This window comes from Hyaena hyaena, unplaced genomic scaffold, assembly GCF_003009895.1.
Source record: "Hyaena hyaena isolate Hyena2069 unplaced genomic scaffold, ASM300989v1 scaffold_77, whole genome shotgun sequence".
In the NCBI taxonomy this organism is placed as follows: Eukaryota; Metazoa; Chordata; class Mammalia; order Carnivora; family Hyaenidae; genus Hyaena; species Hyaena hyaena.
In genome coordinates this window covers 96,269-108,360 of record NW_024080708.1, presented here as the reverse complement: position 1 = coordinate 108,360, position 12,092 = coordinate 96,269, and the positions used below count along the sequence as shown (strand labels likewise).

The 12,092-nt window shown below is 42.5% G+C and overlaps 1 protein-coding gene across 1 annotated transcript in view; it reads right to left on the bottom strand.

Annotated features, from left to right (window-relative positions):
- The window catches only part of CHRDL1 (chordin like 1), a 126,583-nt gene extending 120,906 nt beyond the window's left edge, over positions 1 to 5,677 (bottom strand). Inside the window, exons 1-2 of the mRNA XM_039233487.1 lie at positions 5,628 to 5,677; positions 2,053 to 2,204 (exon numbers count right to left, since the gene is read on the bottom strand). Of these exons, the coding sequence (XP_039089418.1) occupies positions 2,053 to 2,149 (97 nt within the window). The 5' untranslated portion in view covers positions 2,150 to 2,204; positions 5,628 to 5,677. The remainder of the gene's footprint in view (positions 1 to 2,052; positions 2,205 to 5,627) is intronic.
- Positions 5,678 to 12,092: the final 6,415 nt, after the last annotated feature.

Below are 12,092 nucleotides of genomic sequence, written 5' to 3'. Positions count from 1 at the left end.
GACTAGCATAATAGAGCAGTACATAGATCGTTTATATGACCATTCCCCAATGGACTGACATTTCCACTGCTTCTGCCTTCTCATTGTTGGAGCTTCAATATAAATCACCGTGTATACCTTGTGTGTGTTTGTGTGTGTGTGTGTGTGTGTGTGTGTGTGTGCGTGCGCATCTGTATGTATGGAGGCAACATACAAAGGGCATATGCCTTGAGATCCCCCTTTAGTGGAGATAACTTTGAACATGTCCTTGAGACAGTGGGTGTGGCCACACAGAATGGTGCTGAGTGGCTCATTCAGGGAATGACCTTAGCCTTATCATCTGACAGTAAACCTGAAACACCAGAACAGAACTGATGCCCTGGGCCATCCACTATATAATCCTTTTCACCCCAACTAAATAACCAAAAGACTTGGGACAAATTCACAGGCAGCAGGAAATGTTATAAAATGAAAGTCTGGGAGCCTATAAATATTTTTTTAAGTCCTATTTTTCCTCAGTTTGTCCATTAAGATCCAAGTTGCATGGACAGTATTCCTCAGCTCTTCATATCTATGGAAGACCTCCCAGAAGAGATGGTCTTCTAAGAGTTGCAAGCTTTCCCTATGACACCATCACTAACAGGTCATAAGGGAAGTTTCTTCTGATTTTAGTATATGTGCTGATGAAGCAAGCACAAGGGAAGTTTCTTCCGAAGAGAGCAAGGATTTTAGGTACAGCTCAGTTATAAGTGGAGCTGAGAATGGATCGACAACTTTTCCATCATGTCCACTTAAAGGAGGGCTTTCCGGAAGGAGAAGGAGGTCATTGGAGGAAAACAGGAGAGAGGCCAATCCAAGTTTCCTTGCTGGTACTGTGTCCTGCTAAACTTCCTCTTGTGTCCCCATCATGCAAGGTCATCTCCAGGCCACTCATGCTCAGAAGCCTAATCAAAAGCACCACTTCCCTCGGGAAGAAGACTGAGATTACTATGAAAATCATAGTGAGGCAGAAGCACACAGTGCTCGAATAGATCCGGCACTGTCCTCCCTGTCAGCAAGTGTCATGCCTGATCTATGAAACTTCCGCTGATAAAGGAGATAAATGTTAAAGTGATGGGCTTCAGATGCTACTTCAGCTCCTACCATGAAGATTTTCATGGTTCCTTCTCATGAATAAGTTCAGTGGAGCAGAGAATGCCCCTATTGGACCAGCTCCATTTTGTGCCTCTGTTGATGCGGGCAAAAAGGGGAACTGGAGCTAAGGCTTTTCCTTCACATTTAGAGCCAGGGTCACTGCAGAGAGGGCTGTAAGTGGCCCAAAGAAGGTGAGGCTCATACTTTCGGCAGAAAGCTTGTAACAAGAGCAGGGATGCCGATGGTTATGCATAAATCTCCCAAACGTGGAGGCAAGGAGGGTTAATTATCCCCCCTTCCTGCCACTCCGCTTTCTCCAATGTGTTAGCCCATCACACGGATCGCTGACTTTCTAGAAATATTCCCTGGCTTTGCGGGGACGTTCTTTCAATAAACGGCATCCAATTTGCTCATGGTCCTTGGAATCTCAATTTCCTCAAAGGATTTTTCATCTGAATCCAGCTCATGTTAAGGGTTTTTTCCTTTTCCGTTTTTTGGAAAATAAGGGAATAGGCAGGGCCTGCTTTACTTTTTCTTTTTTCTTTTCTTTTTTTTTTCCTTTTCTGTGTTATTCTTTTTCATAAACTGAAAACCTTTGCTGAAGAGTCTGAAATTTGGGAAAAAATCCAGCTCATATGTCAGATATTTCTAGAGTTACGTAAAATGGAATGAGATTTGTACAGTTTAGAACAGGAAAAGGAAAATAGGCTAATGTGTCATGTGTTCTATGAGATGAAAACTATATGATAATCAGAAAAAACAGTCCTAAATTAAGTTGGCCCGATTCAAAGCTTTCATTGTTTTATCAACTCCCGCATAAACCAGTAACAGAATAATGGTATGGCCATGGTAGGGTAAACCACAATCCCAACAGATTATAACCACATTTTCAAAGAGATTACAAAAAAGCATCTTGTTTTTTAAACAGAAGACACTCACGTTTTGGTTGCTCTGTTTTGCTTCCTTCTAGGAAAAGAAAGAACAGCAACAAGGAAAAGATGTACTTCGTGCCCCCAACTTTCCACTTTTTTCTCATGTTGGTCACTGCAAGAGGCCACTCAAAGCTGTCAGGGCCAGGTATATTCAAGCTCCTGGGAAGAAAACAGAAAAAAAGACTTAGATTCTCTGAAACTGGTGGAGATCACTAATGCTTAAGCTTTTAACGTGTTAGGGGGGGAAATCCTGGAGAATTTATGGAAGTGTAAGCATTGTTTTCCTGCTTAAGAAAGAGAACTTGCCTCTCTTGTCTTGCAAAGATCATGGAGGGAAATTCAAGCAGATGAACATGCATTCCTGTCCGATGCTAAGGCTAAAAATCCTTATAGGCAAGTCATAGGAAAAAAATAATAAATTTTGAAATTATCCTTCTAACAGAATCAGAGATGATTTCTCAAGAGATTTTCTTTGGGAGAAAAGGGAAATGGGTTTGCAAAACAGCTCCTTTGGCTACCAAGATAAAAATAATAGGCACGGGACCCAAACCATTTCTGAAATGAAAGTTAACTCATTTCAGCTTCAAGACTACTGTTACTATTAATCCTTCAGGGATCAGGCATAAATTGGTTAATGCTTTTCCTGTGTGTTCCATGAGATCTATAAAGATCTTCAGTCTGGCTGCTTATGTTGGAAAAGACAGATGTAATTAGCCAATGGATGCAATTAAACACCTTAACAATTCAGACATAATGGTCTCACATGAAGTCCATTGTGAAATGGAACTTTATCATGGGCCATCTTCAAAAGAAATTAGACCAATTTAAATAGGTAACATGTTTACCTTGACCCACCGTGCCGAAGACCATCAGAGCAACTACAATTCTTAAAAGTAGGCGACTTGCATTTCTAGTCTGAGGGGTGGAAATTCTTAAACCTTTTGAGCTTTAGAACACAGAACGTTTGGTAGAGCTCTGATCTAGTCACAGGTCATTTCCACAGACGTTAGAGTTTGTAAAACCCCTCAAATGGATGATCTGAACATATTTAAATGTTCAAAAAAAAAAACCCACATTTTAATCTGGGGTTAACCCTGAATGGGAACTGAGCGCATTGATCTTTTCTGAGAGGCCAACCTAAACACTGAGTATAAAGAGCTGGCAGCATGATCATTCTGGAGAACGCAATGGTCTTTGGGCCGTGATGTGGATACTTCAAATGCTATGAACTTATCTGGGTAATTTGAAACCCATTGCTTGAAATTATGGCTACGTAATGGAAGAAGAACTGATCGTGGACATGTTCCTACCCTCCCAAAGGCCTCGATTCTGATGTCTTGGTCCCTTCTATGAACTTGTGGTCCAGCTTCAATCACTCGTCTCTGTCCTCCGAAGCAAATCATTTCCATGAACAGTTTAACACAGCTGCCCGCCCCAGCGAAGTTCTTTCTGAGCCTACTTTAATAAGCTTATCCCCCAAGCCTTCAAATGAGATTTTCTAACCCTAAAATCCAATTTATCACAATCATGTATGGATCTCAGGGGGTAGTTTTGAAACCACACTTTTCGGGTCACCCCATGCAAGAACCAACAGGGTTATTTTTCTTGTACGATGGGGGGGGGCAGGGACGATGAGGTGAACAGTAGCATTGCTTCATAACTCAAGCTGGCAAGAAAACAGCTCTCAGAATTTTTTGCTTTTCTTGGGTCCTGACTAATGTTATGAGCAAATAGAAAAGTTGGTGACGAGAGAGCAATTAATCTCTTTTGGCGTTCCTGTCATCTGTGTGGCCTCCCAGGCTGTGATGGAGAACATCAGAAAATGAATCGCTTTATAAATATTCACTTTTGATTTACAAGATCTGAAGCCCTGTCTTTGTATTCTGTGCAGAAACATAAACTGAGAAGAATTCCTTCCCCAGGACTCCTCCCCGTTCAATTTCTCTTTATCCCTTTAACTTTTCCTTTTGGGGGGGGGGGGAGAAGGAAGGTGGTTCAAGACATTTTTGGGCACTGCAGCAATAAACCTAAGCAAACATGCTCAGCAAACATGCCGACTCTTACACTTGCAAAGAGCCAAACTGCCCTTAATTTTTCAAATTATACTTTGACCCAGTTAACTGGAGTTATTTCTGCATTAACTCTCTGCTTCACACAGGCTGTTGTGCCATTGAACTTGCACGGACTCTTTTCCAGGTTACTTCGAAATGTAGCCACAGACACACGTTTTGGGGTATCCAGGCCCCGGTCAAAAAAGCCAGGAAGAAAACAAAATTCCACCACTATCACTGGGGAGGTGGCAGAAGGAAGAGGTTTTACAAGAAAACAAGAAACTTGTCAGAATCTAATGAAGTATATCCATGAAGGTGCCTCCATGAAACAAGCATTCACATAGTTCATTTACATCAAGCGAAGGGACTGGAGGCTCCTTGCCCAGCTGAAAACTGCGAGGCAATTTGAGCCATCAAGTGTCATAAGTCCGGGCATTCTCAGAAGAGGTCTCCTGGGTAGAAGAGAACCAAAGAGACATTCCCAAAGGAAGGCTAAGGGATGAGCATATCAGCCAGTTCTTCACACCCCACAGTGTCTCTTTAATCCGCCAGAGAGGCTTGACTGACCTCGTAATCTCACATTCACTGTCTTCCTGGGACAGCCCCCAGGGTAGCAATTCTCTTTCTGACAAACAACAAGAAGACACTGCGGTCTCAGGGCCCACGTCAATCAGCTGAAATCCTCTTCCCACTCTACCACCCAACAAGAAAAAACTCCGTTCGCTGCTGGTGGGTTGCCGCTGAACAAATGGCACTTCTAGCCCAGGGTGTCTCTCTCAGCCAGAGGCAATGCCTTCGCTGCTGCTTACGACTGACAAACAATGCCTTGCATTTGGCTTGCAAAACACCTTGCTATCCATCATTTCATTTTATTCTCTACAACAACTCCACCTCCCAAATGGGCACCCTGGATCCCAGAGAATTCAACTGCCCATTCCCATAGAGTTAGTGGCAGGGTCGGGAGGGTCTGGAAGGCAGGCTTTCCAGGCCCTAAACTCTGGCAGCGCTGCGTTGCTTCCTGAGCCTTCCGTCTCAAGCTCTGACCCCAGTGGTCTGGGCCGGAAAATAAGACAGATGTCCAGAGGACAGAGGAGCCTCTCGCCTGTCAGCCCTGTTTCATTAACTTTAGCACTTATTAATCACCCGCTGGTCCAGGGCACTTCAGCAATGGAGAAAGAAGGCTCGGGACTCAGGCGATAACTAAGGGGACTGCAGAACCCTTTAGGTGGCTACCCAAGTGGCCTCTGAAGCGCCAGAGCCTGGAGAAAGAAATGCAGGCCCCGCGGGGAGTGGCAAGTGGTGAGTTCAAATCCAGAGTCCCTAACCTGCCATGGTCGGGTGCCTGGGTTCCCACCTCCAACCCCGGCCGCTAGCAGCTGGACCCGAGAGCCCAGTGGGGTGGCAGGTTGGGGGAGCTCAGGGCGCCCTGGAGGAACGTCCAGGGGCGGCTCTGGCCAACAGGAGACACCCCACCTGTGCAAAGGCTGGAAAGGAAGGTAAGGGAAGTGGGCATCGGGCACTGCTCACTGACCTGGCCACTGGCCTGCTCCGTCTTCCACGCGTGCACGCGCTCCGAGCTCCCCGGGGTGCTCCTCCGAAGTCTGGGGCTCGCAGGTTGTGGCGAGAGCTAGAGTGCGCGCGAGGGGGGAGGGGAGACTCAAAAGTGGGTGGGAGGAAAAACATCACCGCCCTCACACCACGAGCAGAGGCTCGCTCGGTTCCCGGGGGCAGATCCAAGGCGCGGGCGCGGCGGCCCGGGGCCACCTGCCCGCCCGCCGCCTGCCGCCCGCTCCCCACTTGGCCTGAGAGGCCGGCCGCCTGGCGCAGGCGGGAAGTCCGCGGGCACGCAGCCGCTGCAAGCCCGCACCCCGTCTCCGCCCCCGCCCGGCGGCTCTACTTCTGTTCCCCCAGCCGAAAGTTAAGAAATCGGGAGAAAGTGTGAGGCTGAGCCGGCGACTTTCCCATCACGCAGCGCCCCCACTGCACCCCCCTCCTCTGGCTAAGCAAGCGTAGGGGTCTTAAAGGGACCGCACCTCTCCTCCGGGCCCTCCTCCCCCTCTGCGCCAAAATGCACCTAGGAGCTCCCCACCACCCGCGCCCGCCCCGAAGACCCAGGCTACTCTCCACCTTCCCTGTCTGGAAGCCCGCAACTCTTCTCCTCCCGCACAGGGACCCTCTGGGTGCACCTGGTAGGGTCCGGGGCTGGTGCGCAGGACACCGGAGGAGCTGGCCTCGCAAATTATGCCCCAGCAAGCTGCTTATCATTTCGGGGCGTTTCCCAAATCCACACTGGGGCTAGAAAAGTGTTGGATGTCCTTAAAAGCAGGGTGGAAATGGGTTTATGTGTGGAAGGAGAGGGGACGATTTAGAAATTTGCTTTCTCCCAACAAAGAGGGCCCCAACACCCCATGAAAAGGGCCTTTACTAATTGTTAAGGGTCTTGAAAAAAAGTTGGAGTGGTCCACCACAGCCACCCCTGTTCTCGCAGCTCCTACAGTTCTGATTCTGAGCTGGGCCAAGAATCCAGCCTTGAAATCACAATAGCACTGCTGATGCCTTCCTGAGGCTGAGACAGACTAGGGCAAAGTTATGTTTATTTGATGAGTGGTAGTTACAAAGAATTGTAAGAATCCTGTAAGGGCCGAAATGCTCTGCCTTGACAGACAGTACCCATTTATATGTTAAGCCCCCAAATTTGGAGGAAAGCTACAGGGCTTTTTTTTTTTTTTTTTAACTGGGATATGACTTTATTTTTCTTAGTATAATTTATTGTCAAGTTAGCTAACATACAGTGTATACAATGTGCTCTTGGTTTTAGGGTTAGATTCCCATGATTCATTGCTTACATACAACACCCAGTGCTGTACTGGATCATATTGATATTTCTAGCATCTGTATATCTTTATGGCTTACAAACTACTTCCATATTCATCATCCTTACTTTTTAAACCCTCACAACAAACTGCGAACTGTCTGTGGCTGAGTATGAGAGTTGGTAGGGATCTTCTGGACCATTAAGCTCAACATCTTCATGTCACAGAAGAGGAAATTGATAGACTGGAGGGAGGTGATGTATCCAGGGTCATGGAGCTAGTAAATGATAGATCTGAGATTCCAAGGCAGGTTTTCTGACTTTCAACCCACTACTCTCTGATTGCTATCTCCAGCCTATAGATGAGGAAGTGGATGCTCAGGAAAATTGTAGCTTGCCCCCAAATCACATATCAGGAACACAGAACAAAGGAAAATTAAAACAAAAATAACTGTCCTTGGAAATTACTTCCCTTTTCTTTCTTCAGAAGTGTTAATATCATCCAACTAGCTCCTGCATTGCTGGGGATGTTTATTTCACTGTTAACAAAGGAGACGGGGCCCTTTCTAAAATGTTGCCTTCAGGGTCCAAAATGTCTAGCTCTATCCTGCTGTTTGGGTAGCCATACATTGCCACATGCATTCAATTTGTGCTGTAGTATATTAGTTTGAACTTGCAGATTTGTTGCCTTATAACTGTTCTCATGCCATTTAATGTGCTGATGTTTTGTCTCACTAGGCTGAGTTTTTCAAGGCAAGGACTGGTTGTTCAATTTCCTTTGAATCTGCATCCCCCAACCCCATCCATCATCACTCCCAACATGCCTGGAGACTATGTATTCAGGAAAATGGGTTTCAGGAACAACAGCCTGGGACAGTGATGGATCCTAGCATTGAAAATCAATAGACTCACTGAAATTTAAAACTCCTTCCCATTTGGTTAAAACCACTCGGTCCCAGTGCTTGATGTAATATTCTGATTACTGCATAATAAACCATCCCAAAACCTAGTGGCTTAAAAGCTTAAAACAATTTTTCGAAGCTTAAAACAATTTATTGTGATCAAATGATTCTTTTCAACTGGGCAATTTTTGTTCAGGATCTCTTGGACTCTTGGCAACTCTATATGGGTGCTGCCAGAATTTTCTGAAAGATTCTTCATCATTAGTATAACTGCTAGTAATCCCTGTATTAATTTGTCTTGATTTGTGAGTTGGGAACTCCAGTTTGGGTGAGTTCAAACCTATACTTCATAGCAGGTCTTATCCAAACTAAACAGGATTATGTCCATCTTATTTTTTCCCCTATTAAATGAGCATCAGAGCATATATCATCTCATACTCATTTCTTAAAACTTTTTATTTGTTGATAATTACAGATTTACAATTGTAAGAAATAATTCAGAAAGATCCAAAATACCCTTCACCCCCAATGGTAACATGACACATAACTGCAGTATGATATCACAAACAGGAAATTGACATTGATACAATCCATCCACCTTAGTCCAATTGTACCCGTTTTACATGCACCCATTTGTCTGTGTGTATACTTCTATGAGATTTGATCCCATGTGTTGGTTCATATGGCCACCACCACAGCCAGAATACTGAACAATGCCAGCACCACAAGGATCCCCAGGGTTATTCTTTTTTTTAATTTTTATTTATTTTTGAGAGAGAGCAAGAGCAAGTGCAAGTGTTAGGGGTGGAGAAGAGAGGGTGACAGAAGATCAGAAGCAGGGTCTGTGCTGACAGAAGAGAGCCTCATGCAGGGCTCAAATTTGAAAACCACAAGATCATGACCTGAGGCAAACTCGGAAGCTTAAGTGACCGAGCCACCCAGGTACCCCCTCGTCAGGATTATTCTTTTACAGTCTTACCCAGCTTCTCTCTCCATCTTCCTACTCCCTGGCAACCACTAAACTGTTCTCCATCTCTGTAAGCTTGTTATTTAGGAATATTACATGGACTCATACAGTATGTAACCTTTTGGGACTGGCTTCTTTTACTTACCATAATTCTCTGGAGATCCATCCAAGATCTTACATTTATAAATAATTCATTCTTTTTTTTTGTGGCTGATTAATATTCCATGGTCTAGATGTATCACAGCTTGTTTTTTAAATTAACTTATTTATTTTGAGATAGAGAGAGGGAGAGAGAAAATCCCAAGCAGTCTCTGCATGGTCAGCATAGTGCAATGCAGGGCTCCATTTCACAAACCTGTAAGATCATAACCTGAGCCAAAATCAAGACTCAGACTCTTAACTCATTGAGCCACCCAGGTGCCCCATATCACAGCTTGTTTAGCCATTCATCCATTATAGGACATCTGGGTTGATCCCAAATTTTGGCAGTAACACATCAAGCTGCTATGAACATATGTCTACGGATTTTGCATGAACATAAGTTTTCATTTCCCAGGGATAAAAGCTCAACAGTCTATTTATTTGGGTTGTATGTTGAGTGATGTTTAATTTTGTAAGGAGGGCTGAATGCTTTTCAGAGTGGCTGTTCTATTGATACTCACACCAGGAGTGGGTGAGAAATCTAGTTTCTCTGCATTCTGGTCAGCATTTGTTGTTGTCATTACTTTTAATTTTAGCCATTTGGATAGGTATATGGAGATATCCCATTGTGGTTTTATTTTACATTTCCCTAATATCTAATGATATCTCTCATCTTTTCATATAGTTATTTGACATCTATGTATCCTCTTTAGTGAACAGTCTCGTCATGTATTTTGTACATTTTTGTCGTTGGAATGTTTTTTACAGTTGAAATTTGATAGTTCTTTATATATGCTAGATACTAGTCCTTGGTTGCATATGCGATTTGCAAGTATTTTCTCCCAGTCCATAGTTTCTCTTTTCATCCTCTTCCCATGGGCGCCCATAGAACAGAAGTTTTTAAGCTGGATGAGGTTCAATTTATTAGTTTTTCTATTTATTAATTGTGTTTAAATGTTAAGTCTAAGAACTCTTTGCCCAGCCCTAGATCACAAACATTTTCTCCTCTGTTTTTGTCCTGAAAGTGTTATAGTTTTAAGTTTTACATTTTTTTAAAAGTTGATTTATTTAATCTCTACACTCAACTCACAATGCTAAGATCAAGAGTTCCATGGCCTTCTGACAGAGCCAGCTAGGCACCCCTTAAGTCTTTCCTTTAAATCTATGATCCATTTTGGGTTAGTTTTTACACAAGATGTGAGACTGCGGTCAAGGTTCACTTTTTTACCTAGAGATATCCAATTGCTCCAGCATAATTGGTTGAAAAAATATCTTCCTGCCATCGGATTACTTTTACACTTTAGTCAAACATCAGTTCAGCATATTTGTGTGGGTCTATTTCTGGTTTCTCTATTTTGTTCCATTAATCTATATGTCTGTCCTACACCAACAACACATGGTATTAATTATCATAGTCATATAGAGGTTTTACTATCAAGTAGAGTGGTTCCTCCCACTTTATTCTTCTTTTTGAAGATTGTTTTAGCTATTCTAGGTCCCATATCTTCCTGCATAGATTTTAGAATAAGCATATCTATTTCTATAAAAAACATTCTTATATTTGAATTAAAATTGCATTACACTTATAGATAAATCTGGAGAGAATTGACAATTTTTCATGTGTTCAATCTTGCCAACCATAAACACAATGTGTCTGTCCATTTATTTAGGTCTTTGATTTCATTCATGAGTGCTTTGTTGTTTCCAGCATATAGATCTTGTACATGTTTTGTTAGAATCATACCTACAGATTTTATTTTCTTTGGAGCCATTGTAAATGTTATTGTGTTTTCTTAAAATTTATTTACTGAAGTATGGTTGACACACAATGTTCCATTATTTTAGGTGTACAACATAATGCTTTTGTGTTTTTTATTTTGGTTTGATTTGTTGCTAGTATATATTAATGCAACTGACTGTTGTGTCAAAATACTGTGTGTTGCGGCACTTATACTCATTTTATTTTTTCCAGCTTTATTGAGATATAACAGACATATAACATTTTATAAGTTTAAGGTGTACAACATGATAATTTGATATATTTATATATTGTGGAATGATTATCATAATAAGGTTAGTTAACACATCCATCAACTCATGCAATTTTTATTGTGGTGAGAACATTTAAGAGCTACACTCTTAGCAGTTTTCAAGTATATAATACAATATTAACTATAGTCACCATGCTGTACATTACATCCCCAGGACCTTTCATCTTACAGGTGGAAGTTTATACGCTTTGACCAACACCATCCCATTTCGCCCACCCCTCAGTCTCTGGTAACCATCATTCTACTCTCTGAGTTTGGCTTTTTTAAGATTCCACATATAAGTGAAATAATACAGTATTTGTCTTTCTCTATCCGAACTATTTCACTTACCACAATGTCTTCAAGGGCCATCCATGTTGTCACAAATGGCAGAAATGAATGTGAACATAGAGGTATTCAGAATGATTCGTTCCGAACAATGTTCTAACAATACAAATTTTAGCCTTTTAAATACTTCTTGTTCCATTGGAACTTGTAAAACTCAGGTTATTTGATTACCGTTCCAAAAAAAAATGGCAGGATACATAAAGATTGATGAGGAGTGTATTATGATGTAAGTTCGTTTCTTTATACAAAAAATCAGACCTACCCAGAGTTTGTATTAGTCGAATACTTGATTCAGTATTTCAAAGTTGACAATTCATTCTGAAGACCTTTTAGGACCCTTATAGAATATTTATTTATTTATTTGTTTGTTTATTTATTTTAGAGAGAGGGAGAAAGAGAGGAGCAGTGGGAGAGGGAGAGAGAGACTCTCAAGCAGGCTCCTTGCTTAGCACAGAGCCCAACTTGGGGCTCGATCTCACAACCATGACATCATGACCTCAGTGGAAATCAAGAGTTGGACACTTAACCTGCTGAGCCATCCAGACACTCCTGAGCCACTTTACTACTTGTGTGTATTCTTGTTTATTACTACACTTTTGTCTATTGTATTTTCTCCTGGCTAGTCATTTCTTTAAAAAAAAAAATACTAGAAGACAGAATTGGTTGTCATTGGTGTGGTTCATTTAATATTTCTAACTTTTTTCCCTTCAGGTTCCTGGTAGAATTTCACCCCCACCCCTTGCTATTTGGGGTTGAACATGGCCATCCAGTTTGTTTTGGCCATAGAAACACTAGC